General features: G+C 46.0%; 1 protein-coding gene across 1 annotated transcript in view; it reads left to right on the plus strand.

Annotated features, from left to right (window-relative positions):
• Window positions 1-14,267, plus strand: part of LOC126260306 (two pore potassium channel protein sup-9) — a 94,451-nt gene that overhangs the window by 50,067 nt on the left and 30,117 nt on the right. Inside the window, exon 3 of the mRNA XM_049957630.1 lies at window positions 8,564-8,719. Within this exon, the coding sequence (XP_049813587.1) occupies window positions 8,564-8,719 (156 nt within the window). The remainder of the gene's footprint in view (window positions 1-8,563; window positions 8,720-14,267) is intronic.

Here is a 14,267-nt window from a genome sequence, read left to right on the forward strand (position 1 = left end):
ATATTTTAACCTCGGCGACACCAAAGAGATTACAAACTTAGTCGTTTCGGAATCACTCAGCCTTGGCCAGAAAGCCAATGATCATGACCTTCTGTACGTCAGATAAATCGATAAGTTTCCGCATTACAATAACAGCTGGGCCGTGTATATTCTGCAGCACTTAGTAACAGTGTTAACTGGATCAGGACTCAACTAGAACTGAAACATTACAATTGCATTGTGTAAGCGTAATAGTCTTTCAGTTATTTTAGTTTTGCAATGGATATTTCTAAGTAAAAGTGGAGTCAGAGGATTGCAACAATGAACGGCGGGGAGTTCTTCCGATCGCTGACTGTTGCGTAAGCTGTGGCGGCGTCTATCGCCGCTGGAATTAAGATTTTGCTGTCGGAGTGTTGCGTTTCTCGCGCTCTCTATATAAAACATTAAAAATAAAGATGTTTATGAAATATATGTTTCCCACAGTATTATACACCGTAGCGTCAAAGAAACTGGTATAGGCATGCATATTCAAATACAGAGATACGTAAACGGGCAGAATAGAGCACTGCGCTCGACAACTCCTGTATAAGTGTGTGGCGTAGTTTGGTAGATCGGTTACTGCTGCTACAATGAGAGGTTATCTAGATTTAAGGGAATTTGAACGTGGTTTTATAGTCGGCGCACGAACGATGGGACACAGCATCTCTTCTGAAAAGCACGACCATTTTACGAATGTACCGTGAATATGAGGAATCCGGTAAAACATGAGATCTCCCGACATCGCTGCAGCCGGAAAAAGATCCTCAAAGAACGGGACCAACAACGACTGAAGAGAATCGTTCAGCGCGACAGAAGTGCAACCCTTCCGCATATTTCTGCAGATTTCAGTGCTGGGCCATCAACAAGTGTCAGCCTGTCAACCACTCAACGGTGGCCGTGCGGTTCTAGTCGCTACAGTCTGGTACCGAGCGACCGCTACGGTCGCAGGTTCGAATCCTGCCTCGGGCATGGATGTGCGTGATGTCCTTAGGTTAGTTAGGTTTAATTAGTTCTAAGTTCTAGGCGACTGATGACCTCAGAAGTTAAGTCGCATAGTGCTCGGAGCCATTTTCAACCACTCAACGAAACATCATCGATTTGGACTTTCGGAGGCGAAGGCCCATTCGTGTACCCCTGATGATTGCACGACACAAAGCTTTACGTTTCGCCTAGGTACGTCAACACCGATATTGGACTGTTGATGACTGGAAACGTGTTGCCTCCTCGGACGAGTCTCGTTTTAAATTGTATCGAACGGATGAACGTGTACGGGTATGGAGACAACCTCATGAATCCATGGACCCTGCATGTCAGCAGCGGACTGTTAAAGCTGGTGGAGGTTCTGTAATGGTATGGGTCGTGTGCAGCTGGAGTGATATGGAACCCCTAATACTTCTACATACGACTCTAACAGATGACACGTACGTAAATGCCGGCCGCGGTGGTCTAGCGGTTCTGGCGCTGCAGTCCGGAACCGCGGGACTGCTACGGTCGCAGGTTCGAATCCTGCCTGGGGCATGGGTGTGTGTGATGTCCTTAGGTTAGTTAGGTTTAAGTAGTTCTAAGTTCTAGGGGACTTATGACCTAAGACGTTGAGTCCCATAGTGCTCAGAGCCATTTGAACCATTTGAACGTACGTAAGCATTCTGTCTGATCACCTACATCCATTCTTGGCCATTGTGCATTCTGACGGACTTGGGCAGTTCCAGCAGGACAAAACGAAACACCACAAGTCCAGAACTGCTACAGTGTGGCTCCACTAACACTCTTCTAACTTTAAACACTTCCGCTGGCCACCAGAGTTCCCAGACGTGAACATTATTGAGTATATCTTGGATATCTTGCAACGTGCTGTTCAGAAGAGACCTCCACCCTCTCGTACTCTTACGGATTTATGGACAGCCTTGCAGGATTCGTGGTGTCCATTCCCTCCAGCACTACTTCAGAGCCGTGCGGAATGCCCAGCGCGGTTTGAGGCGCCATGTCATGGACTGCCCGGCCCCTCCGGCCGTAGGTTCGAGTCCTCCCTCCCGTGTGGGTGTGTGTGTTGTTCTTAGCATAAGTGAGTTTAAGTAGTGTGTAAGTCTAGTGACCGATGACCTCAGCAGTTTGGTCCCCTTAGGAATTCACACACATTTGAACACATACACACTATTTCAGACATTAGTTTAGTCCATACCATGTCGTGTTGCTGGACTAGAGCATGCTCGCGGGGGCCCTACACGATATTAGGCAGGTATATCAGTTTCTTTGGCTCATCAGTGTAATACACACGTAAAATCATTTAACATGTTAACCGCACCGTCACTCCCGTGGATGACCTCATTGCATGGGAGCGGCAGTAAAAAGTTTAACAAAAAATGAATTTTAATTAAGTTTGTTTAAACTTTCAGTTCAAAGATGGGGTTTAGATTTGCACGTGTTACAAAAAGTAACTACCTGTTTAGTTAATTTTCTAGCTGCATTGCGCTAGAGTGTTTTCGTGTTTGTCTTCTAACATTCATAATAATATCTACACACTTCATGCATTTTTCCTACCTTTGTTTGCGTCTTCTTGTATTAACACTGACTACAGTTCCTTTATGCGGACGCCGTAAAAAGGGCATCTGCCAACGGTTTTCGAAATTTTGTGATTGACATTTGGCGTCCCGTCACATCTTGAAATACATATAAAGCAGCTGCGGTGTTCAAGAAAAGATCGAAGTGCTGACATTAGATACCATTTACTGTCTTTCTCAATAGAATGCTGTATGTACGCATTTGATCGGAAAGGCCAAATCAGTTTTTCACTTATTACATTTAGTAACAATCTTCGGTTTTCAGTAAACCCCTCTTTTAGTTGTCACGTTTTCCGTTTCACTCGAATGTTTAGTAAAAAGAACCAAAATGAATTTTTTTTGTCTTTCCATTTCAAGACAGTAATTCCTTTACTTTTCTCGTTGGCACTCAGTTCCAAACGTTTGAATTTGGTCGTTACAATTTCTTTGGTAATTCCTTAGCGATTTAATCGAACGGTACAAATCAAATGCGTATTCTACGTTATAAGTCTGCTTGCCAAATCTACAGTGGTATATTTATTAACGTTGCGGTACTTAATGCATGGCCTTTATTGAATAAATCTTAACAAAAATTCATCACATCATTTGTTGGCGTGGTATTTTCCTTATCAAGTACTTTGGCAGCGTAAATTCGAAAATTCTAGCAGTATTCATTATCGCAACGCAGTTGAATCATTTTGATGTCATACCTGTGTCTCTTATGTTTTAAATATTACCTGAACGTAATTGGTTCTCGGAGTGGTATTAGAGACTCGTCGATACATAGTATTTCGACACGATCAAAATATTCTTCATCAATGGCGTAGCATTTAGTTCATCCGCCTAGTTAGCAGGATATCTGGGTTCGAATCCTGTCCTTCTAGCAAATTTTCATTTCTCGCTACCATCTGCGTGAATACATCACAGATGTTTGAGACTTGAAAATGTCTATGGAACCTTAAAATTTCATTTGGCGCTCATTTATACGCCAACTCAACAACCGCCAAATGGTGCACGTAACATTTTGTTTACGTACGCTGCTCGGCGGCAGTTGCCAAGCCAATTTTTTCCGCGGTAACGCCTTTGTTGTATGTGGCAGGTACGGCGCGGCTGACAAATGGGTTGCGTGCGTGCAGCCGCACCATTATGCGGCCGTCAAATACTTGCCGGCACGCGGGACTGCAGCCTCAACGGAAAAACCAGTGAAATTGGCTCCGCACTCAATGCGTTAAATTCGCATAAAATCTCTTTAACATATACTGCACATACTTCTCACTTGCAATCGCTTAGGCAGGGAGTCCCGCAGTGTGTAAGCTCCAATATCTTGCCGCACTACAGTATACACCATCCACTAGTTATCACAACGGCCCTAAACACACAAATTGACTGGTTCTATGTCTTCACTGCTAATTGCTCATATTTTCTTTTCGATTCGTTCATACTACATTAATTACGACGTATTATGATTGAGCCGGCCGTGGTGACCGAGCGCTTCTAGGCGCTTCAGTCCGGGACCGCGTGACCGCTACGGTCGCAGGTTCGAATCCTACCTCGGGCATGGATGTGTGTGATATCCTTAGGTTAGTTAGGCTTAAGTAATTCTAAGTTCTAGAGGACTGATGAGCTCAGATGTTAAGTCCCATAGTGCTCAGAGCCATTTGAACCATTTTGAACATGCACTCAACAAGTTTATGGAAGTCCCCTGTAGAAATATTGAGCCATGCTGTCTCTATAACCGTCAATAATTGCAAAAGTGTTTGCGATTCAGGATTTTGTGCACGAACTGATCTCTCGATTATCTACCATCATTGTCCGATGTTATTCACGTCGGGCGATCTGGGTGCCCAAATCATTCACTCGAAGTACATGAATGGCTGAAAATGGTCTGCAGGTAGCCGAACATAACCATTTGTAATCAATGAGCCAATCCATTCCATGTAAACCTAGTCCACGCTACCAAGGAGCTACCGCCACTTTGCACAATTTGTTGGTTCAAATGGTTCTATGCACTATGGGACTTAACATCCGAGGTTATCAGTCACTTAGAACGACTTAAACCTAACTAACCTAAGGACATCACACACTTGCATGCCCGAGGCAGGATTCGAACCTGCGACCGGAGTCGTTGCGCGATTCCAGACTGAGGCGCCTAGGACAGCTCGGCCGCAGCGGCCGGCCACAGAGTGTTGTCGCCAACTTGGCGTAGTATCTGCGCCACACTCGAACCCTACCATCAACTCTTACCATCTGAAATCGGGACTCATCTAACCAGGCCGCGGTTTTCCAGTCGATATGACCATGGGCCCAGGAAAGGCGCTGCAGCCGATATCGTGCTGTTAGCGAAGGCACTGCTGTAGTCCATTAACGCAAAATTTCGCCGCACTGTCTTAAGGGGCTCCTGAAAGGCTCAAAATCACGAAAGTTCAATTTTTACTTTTTTGCGTTTTCTGAATCTGCAGACTATTACCTTTTAATAGATATATAATTTATTCAATTCCGAAGACTACAGCTATTTTTAAATTTTTTTTGAAATGTGTTCTACATGGGCGTGACCCACTGTGGCGCTGTTAAACTGCTGTCAAATGGTGTTATTATTAACGTCCGCGTTCATCAGGTACATTTTAGTGATGTGAGATAAAGTATGTGTTGTGGCTAACCTGTGATGGTTCAATATATATATCGCTGGTGTGATTGTCGATTGTTTCATGTTTATTTACTCTGTCGTTATCTCGAAAATATTCGTAATTAATTCTGTTTCTTGAGTCTCTGTTTTGTTGAAGTATAATAATGAGTAAAAGTAAAGTTATTAGAAATCCTCTGAAGGCTTTTAAGAAAAGGAGTAATGTTGGAAAGCCAAAGGTATGTGTTATTACTGTAAACAATAAAGACGATGAAAATCCCCAACGTAGCTTGTGTCCCAAAGAAGAAGACAGTTGGTGTAAATATAACAAAGGATTGCTAACTGGTGAAGTGTACACTCATAAGCATAGTCTGCCTCATGCAATAATGGAGGTGATAAAACCTATTTTCAGAGACTTAGCAGCATCTGAACTGTTGAAAAAGTGTATTCACGGAAAAACTCAAAACCCCAATGAAAGTGTAAATAGTGTTATATGGTCGAGAATCCCCAAGACTGTATTTGTTGGAATAGAAACACTTCACTTTGGTGTGTATGATGCTGTTGCGACTTTCAGTGATGGCAACATTGTAAGGTGCAAGGTATTTAGAAATATGGGAATCAAGATAGGTTCTAACATGGTACGAGCGATGCTTGCTTTAGACAAGGAACGCCTTCGGGCTGCAGATAGGGCTGTAAAGAGTCTAGAAATACAAGCAAGAGTAAACAGGAGGAGGAACAAGAGGAAGCTGGAGGAGGAGTTTGCAGAGGATGAAGATAATCCATCCTAAGGACCTGGAATGCACTAAAAAGTTAATCCAATCTTTGTCGCTCGATTCCCAAAACTTTTATTTTCTCATACTAATTACATGTTTTCTAAGGATCTTCCAAACATATTTGTTTCAAACTTTCAGTAAATGTTACACAGTACCTTCTGCATAATTTAACACAGCCTTTTTCCAAAAAACTGTATATTTTTGAATATATAAATAAAAAATTGCAAAAAAATGTTGTGATATTTCATTACAATTGGAAAAAAATCATCTTTAATAGCTGAACTAAAATTTTGTAAAATCCCTGTGTTAAGTTGTAGCCCACATTCCAATAAATAATCTGTAAAAAGTTCAACTTCCTACCTCAAATACTTTGTGAGGAAAGATGTAATTTATAAGCGTTATTTTAACATTGCAAGTATAGGGCGTTCCGGAGCCCCTTAAAGAATAAGTTCGTCGTACGACCTACATTGTCTCTGCTGTTATTTCACGCAGTGTTGTTTGTCTGTTAGAAACGCCGCTATACTCGGTCGTTAAGGGAATGCCATCGGCCACTGCATTCTCCTCGGTGAGAGGTAATACCAGAAATTTGGTATTCTCGACACACTGTTGACACTGTCGATTTCGAAATACTGGATTCCCTCACAATTTCCAAAATGGAATGTCCCATATTTCTATCTGTAATTACAATTCCGCGTTCAAAGTCTCTTAATTCCCGTTGTGCAGCCATAAACTTTTTCACATTACGCACCTTGCAACTGGCAGCTCTGTAAATGCACTGCCCCTTTATTCCTTGTGTACGTGATACTACCGCTACCTGTATACGTGCATATCGCTGTTCCATGACTTCTGTCACTTGTGTGTAAGGACCAATTACAGTAATTGTGGGTCAGTTTGATTCGGGAGGGGATACAGTGGCTGTATGACACCGTTCCAAACCAAATCAGTGCACGCATGCAGATCAGAGGAGGTGAAACGTCATACTGATAAGTTGGTGCATTTGTCATGTTCTCGTTAGATTTGACTCGATATTGTAAGCACCGAAAGAGAATCACATACCGTCTCAGTGCGTGAAGTTTCACTTCGTTTGCTCTTCTCGTTCTGTCTGCTTTCCTTTTTTTTCACCAGTCGGTCTGTACGGATGTTGCTAAATACACTCCTGGAAATGGAAAAAAGAACACATTGACACCGGTGTGTCAGACCCACCATACTTGCTCCGGACGCTGCGAGAGGGCTGTACAAGCAATGATCACACGCACGGCACAGCGGACACACCAGGAACCGCGGTGTTGGCCGTCGAATGGCGCTAGCTGCGCAGCATTTGTGCACCGCCGCCGTCAGTGTCAGCCAGTTTGCCGTGGCATACGGAGCTCCATCGCAGTCTTTAACACTGGTAGCATGCCGCGACAGCGTGGACGTGAACCGTATGTGCAGTTGACGGACTTTGAGCGAGGGCGTATAGTGGGCATGCGGGAGGCCGGGTGGACGTACCGCCGAATTGCTCAACACGTGGGGCGTGAGGTCTCCACAGTACATCGATGTTGTCGCCAGTGGTCGGCGGAAGGTGTACGTGCCCGTCGACCTGCGACCGGACCGCAGCGACGCACGGATGCACGCCAAGACCGTAGGATCCTACGCAGTGCCGTAGGGGACCGCACCGCCACTTCCCAGCAAATTAGGGACACTGTTGCTCCTGGGGTATCGGCGAGACCATTCGGAACCGTCTCCATGAAGCTGGGCTACGGTCCCGCACACCGTTAGGCCGTCTTCCGCTCACGCCCCAACATCGTGCAGCCCGCCTCCAGTGGTGTCGCGACAGGCGTGAATGGAGGGACGAATGGAGACGTGTCGTCTTCAGCGATGAGAGTCGCTTCTGCCTTGGTGCCAATGATGGTCGTATGCGTGTTTGGCGCCGTGCAGGTGAGCGCCACAATCAGGACTGCATACGACCGAGGCACACAGGGCCAACACCCGGCATCATGGGGTGGGGAGCGATCTCCTACACTGGCCGTACACCACTGGTGATCGTCGAGGGGACACTGAATAGTGCACGGTACATCCAAACCGTCATCGAACCCATCGTTCTACCATTCCTAGACCGGCAAGGGAACTTGCTGTTCCAACAGGACAATGCACGTCAGCATGTATCCCGTGCCACCCAACGTGCTCTAGAAGGTGTAAGTCAACTACCCTGGCCAGCAAGATCTCCGGATCTGTCCCCCATTGAGCATGTTTGGGACTGGATGAAGCGTCGTCTCACGCGGTCTGCACGTCCAGCACGAACGCTGGTCCATCTGAGGCGCCAGGTGGAAATGGCATGGCAAGCCGTTCCACAGGACTACATCCAGCATCTCTACGATCGTCTCCATGGGAGAATAGCAGCCTGCATTGCTGCGAAAGGTGGATATACACTGTACTAGTGCCGACATTGTGCATGCTCTGTTGCCTGTGTCTATGTGCCTGTGGTTCTGTCAGTGTGATCATGTGATGTATCTGACCCCAGGAATGTGTCAATAAAGTTTCCCCTTCCTGGGACAATGAATTCACGGTGTTCTTATTTCAATTTCCAGGAGTGTAAGAAGCCACGTTGCTTACACGTGTGTGTGTACGTTGTGCAGATCTGAGGGAGCAGCTGGTGAAGAAGTACAACATCACGGCGGAGGACTACCGCGTCATCGAGGTGGTCATCATCGAGAACAAGCCGCACAAGGCGGGACCGCAGTGGAAGTTCGCGGGCGCCTTCTACTTCGCGACCGTCGTGCTCGCCATGATAGGTGAGTGCGCCACGATGACGCCGCCTGGTCCTGCACTCTGTCCACCATCACTTGCCGTCAGCTGCACAGCTCTGCGTCACTTGCCATGTACTATACTAGCTGTTCGGAAATTCTCGTTACATGCTTCTAGTACTTGTAGAGGGGAGTGAGTACATAGTATTATGAATAGGAGCCCATGTCCGGAAAGGCTACAGAGCGTCAAATTTATAGGCGCCGGCGAATGTAGATGTATGTACACTGACGCGCCAAAGAAACTGGTATAGGCATCCGCATTCAAATACAGAGATACGTAAACAGGCAGAATACGGCGCTGCGGTCGGCAACGCCTGCATAAGACAACAAGTGCTTGGCGTAGTTGTTAGACGGGTTACTGCTGCTACAATGACAGGTTATCAAAATTTAAGTGAAACTTCCTGGCAGATTAAAACTGTGTGCTGCACCGAGACTCGAAATCTTGTCCTTTGTCTTTCGCGGGCAAGTGCTCTACCAACTGAGCTACCCAAGCACGACTGACGCCCCGTCCCCAAAGCTTTACTTCTGCCAGTACCTCGTCTCCTAGCTTCCAAACTTTACAGAAGCTCTCCTGCTAACCTTCTGAACTAGCACTTCTGAAAGAAAGGATAATGCAGAGACATGGCTTAACCACAGCCTGGGGGATGTTTCCAGAATGAGATTTTCACTCTGCAGCGGAGTGTGCGCTGATATGAAACTTCCTGGCAGATTAAAGCTGTGTGCTAGACCGCGACTCGAACTCGGGACCTTAGGTAGGAGACGAGGTACTGGAAGAAGTAAAGCTGTGAGGACGGGGCGTGAGTCGTGCTTGGGTAGCTCAGTTGGTAGAGCACTTGCCCGCGAAAAGGAAAATTCCCCATCTCGAGTCTCAGTCCAGCACACAGTTTTAATCTGCCAGGAAGTTTCATATCAGCGCACACTCCACTGCAGAGTGAAAATCTCATTCACGATTTAAGTGAGTTTGAACGTGGTATTACAGTCGGCGCACGAGCGATGCGACACAGCATCGCCGAGGTAGCAATGAAGTGGGGATTTTCCCTTACGACTATTTCACGAGTGTACCGTGAATATGAGGAATCCGGTAAAACATCAAATCTCCGACATCGCTGCACCTAGAAAAAGATCCTCAGAGAACGGGACCAACGACGATGAAGAGAATCGTTCAACATGACAGAAGTACAACCCTTCCGCAAATTTCCGCAGATTACAGTGCTCGGCCATCAACAAGTGTCAGCGTTCAAACCATTCAACGAAAGGGCATCGATATGCGCTTTCGGAGCCGAAGGCCCACTTGTGTACCCCTCATGACTGCACGACACAAAGCTTTACGCTTCGCCTGGGCTCGTCAACACCGATATTGGACTGTTGATGACTGGAAACATGTTGCCTCCTCGGACGAGTCTCGTTTTAAATTCCATCGAACGGATGGACATGCACGGCTGTGGAGACAACCTTATGAATCCATGGACCCTGCATGTCAACAGCGGACTGTTCAATCGGGTGGAGGCTCTTTAATAGTGTGGGGCGTATGCGGTTGAGTGATATCTGTAGTATCGTTGCCACAGATACTACTACAACGCCGCGCCAACGCAAGGTTGGCAGCCCGTCGTCTGCCGAGCACAGCGCACTCTAGCGGGCTGTGCAGCTCGGCGGAACTGGAGTGTGCCTCGTCCACTTCTTAGCTAGATTTCAACCTAGGCAGACGCACTTTCATAATCGGCCCTCAGCCAGTTCTGTTTGCATGGATTCTCTGAGGAGGGCCCGTCAGGCTTAGTCCCTGAGAATATGTTGTGTTAGTTATAGCCGTAGCTGCAGTCCTCCAGACTACTGAAGATAAGTAATTTTCATTGTACTATGTGTCTCTTGAATAATAACCCTTCTCTCTAACAGTGTGCCGTACCGCATATTATTGCAACCTGGACTCCTTCAGCTCCTATCAACTCGGCCTCCTACTTATTTGCATTTAGTAACGAGCTGAAAACACCCACGCGTTTTGTGCCTCTAAACAGTGAGACACAATAATATCGGACCCCAGATATGTCTAGATACGACTCTGACACGTACGTAAAAATCCTGTCTGATCACCTGCATCCATTCATGCCCATTTTGCATTCCGACGGATTTGGGCACTTCCAGCAGGACAATGCGAGACCCTCAACATCCAGAGTTGCTACAGAGTGGCTCCAGGAAAACTCTTCTGAGTTGTGAACACTTCCGCTGGTAACCAAAATCCCCAGACATGAATATTATTGAGGATATCTGGGATGCGTTGTAACGTGCTGTTCAGATGATATCTCCACCCTCTCGTACTCTTACGGATTTAAGGACAGTCCTGCGACATTCATGGTGTCAGTTCCCTCCAGCACTACTTCAGACATTAGTCGAGTCCATGCCCCGTCGTGTTGCGGCACTTCTACGTGCTCGCAAGGACCCTACACGATACACTAAGTGATCAAAAGTATCCGGACACCTGGTTCAAAATGCCTTACAAGTTCGTGGCGCCCTCCATCGGTAATATTCGAATTTAGTATGGTGTTGGCCCACCATTAGCCTTGATGACACCTTCCATTCTCACAGGCATACGTTCAATCTGGCGCCGAAAGGTTTCTTGCGGAATGGCATCGCATTCTTCACGGAGTGCTGCACTGAGGACAGGTATCGATGTCGGTCGGTGAGGCCTAGCACGAAGTCGGCGCTCCAAAACATCTCAGAGGTGTTCTATAGGATTCAGGTCAGGACTGTACAGGCCAGTCCATTACAGGGATGTTATTGTCGTGTAACTACTCCGCCACACGCCGTGTTTTATGAACAGGTGATCGATCGTGTTGAAGCATGCAATCGCCATCCCAGAATTGCTTTTCAACAGTGGGAAGCAAGAAGGTGCCTAAAACATCAACGAAGGCCTGCGCTATGATAGTGCCATGCAAACAAGGGGTGCAAGCCCCCTCCATGAAAAACACGGAGCCGGCCGAAGTGGCCGTGCGGTTAAAGGCGCTGCAGTCTGGAACCGCAAGACCGCTACGGTCGCAGGTTCGAATCCTGCCTCGGGCATGGACGTTTGTGATGTCCTTAGGTTAGTTAGGTTTAACTAGTTCTAAGTTCTAGGGGACTAATGACCTCAGCAGTTGAGTCCCATAGTGCTCAGAGCCATTTGAACCATTTTTTGAAAAACACGGCCCCAACATAACACCACCGCCTCCGAATTTTACTGTTGGCACTACACAGGCTGATAGATGACGTTCACCGGCCAGTCACAAACCCACACCCTGCCATCGGATCGCCACACTGTGTACCGTGATTCGTCACTGCACACAACTGTTCAATCGTCCAATGTTTACGCTCCTTACACCAAGCTAGGCGTCGTTTGGCATTTACCGGCGTGATGTGTGGCTTATGAGCAGACGCTCGACCATGAAATCCAAGTTTTCTCACCTCCCGCCTAACTGTCATATTACTTACAGTGGATACTGATGCAGTTTGGAATTCCCTGTGTGATGGTCTGGATAGATGTCTGCCTATTACACATTACGACCCTCTTCAACAGTGGCGGTCTCTCTCAACCAACAGACGAGGTCGGCCTGTACGCTTTTGTGCTGTACATGTCCCTTCACGTTTCCACTTCACTACCACATCAGGAACAGTGGACCTAGGGATGTTTAGGAGTGTGGAAATCTCGCTTACAGACGTATGACACAAGTGACATCCAATCACCTGGTCAGGTGATTGGATGTCCGTGAGTTCCGCGGAGCGCCCCATTCTGCTCTCTCGCGATATCTAATAACTACTGAGGTCGCTGATATGGAGTATCTGGAAGTAGGTGGCAGCACAATGCACCAAATATGAAAAACGTATGTTTTTGAGGGTGTCCGGATACTTTGGATCACATACTGTATTAGGCAGGTGTTCCTTTGGTTCTTCAGTTTCGATCCGTGATGACGTTACAAACTTTCAGGGATGCTGGACAGGGATAAATGTGTCAACTTGAGGTAAGGGTCCCTAGTTTGCAAACGAATGAGTCGAAAGTTGCAAGCGAAAATGATTCTGATGCGTCTGAGAGTGGAATACATGTACCGGTACTGCTGTTGCTAATAATGCAGGGTATGCAACTTTCAGACGTGGTTGTATGGACCAAAACAAGAAAAACAAGTGATTATAGCTATTAAGGTATGCATTTTAAAGACCATGTCTACTAGACTTTTTTCTTGCTTCGGTCAGAGGTATCAGAATGATTTTCGCTTATAACTTTCGACTCGTTCGTTTCCGGTACAGGGAACCTAAGCTCGAACTGATACATTTGTCATTCTCGGTCATTCTTGAAAGTCTGTAACATCATCACGAAATCACCCTCTATGTACATAAATTTACAGGCGTGGGCGCCTATAAATTTAACGGTCTGTAGCTTCCTTGAACGACGTTTACGGACATGGGTTCCTATTCAAAATATTATGTACTCATATCCCTCTACAAGCCCTAGAAGGTTGTAGTGAGAATTTCTTAACACCCTGTATATTATTCAAAAACTAATAGGGAGCGCATTTCCCCTTGTGGCGGCACAGCTGTTGTGACTACGTGCATCTGCAGTACTTCAGCAGATGGTTTCACTTACCTCTATGAACTCCACTCATTCCGCTCTCTCACCATGGATAACACTCACTCAGCCAAGAAAATCTGTGAAAGCTATGACAGCATTGCTTGTATCAGCAGACTGTAACATTTTTTAAGTAGCTGAAACTTCGTTATACTTTTCGGAATTAGATTATCGAATATTTCATTAGTGCTTTAAGAACAGATTAAGTATATTCTCAGAACAGTCAACTCATAAAACCGCTTCCAAGTCTGTACCCTAATGACAAGTCTCTGGTGCATTGTTCAAGAAATTCTATTTACAGCTCACCTGTAATTTCACATGTAACATTCCTACTGTTACATCGAATTCACTACATTTTGTCTGATTCTCGGTAGAGTCAGCTGATAAACAATCTTCATTTCAGTAGAGGTTAAATTTGTTGTTATGCTCACCGAAATTACCACACAGTCCGTGACTTACTCAACGACTATTGCATAATATGCCACGAAGAATTACGACATTTAGTAGGAAAGACGTGTTTCACTTTTTCAAAACACCTCTTATAACTGCCATCAAAATCGGGTATCATAAACATGCCCACGTCTGACTGTTCGCATTCATTCTCGTCAGAATGTTTCTAATAACCTCGTTTTCGACGGGACGTTAAACCATCATCAAAACGCAGTGTAGTAACATTTTAACAACATCTTGGGAGCTCACACGCTGGTGATTCGATTACGACTCCTGACTACAGGCCGCGCATTACGTCTCCTTACTCCAGAGCGTGGGAACGCACACCTCTCTGGTTGATTCCAGTGATGGTCATTAACATCCTACCTGTTCTCATATAGCTAAGGACTGCCCTAAACGACCAGTAGCAACTGGTGTTTGTAATCTGTGTTAATTGTCAAAACATTATTTCCAAAATGCCCATTGAACTTCCGAAATGTCAAATTCCTTTATCGTCTT

This window comes from Schistocerca nitens, chromosome 5 (genome assembly GCF_023898315.1).
Source record: "Schistocerca nitens isolate TAMUIC-IGC-003100 chromosome 5, iqSchNite1.1, whole genome shotgun sequence".
Classification (NCBI taxonomy): domain Eukaryota; kingdom Metazoa; phylum Arthropoda; class Insecta; order Orthoptera; family Acrididae; genus Schistocerca; species Schistocerca nitens.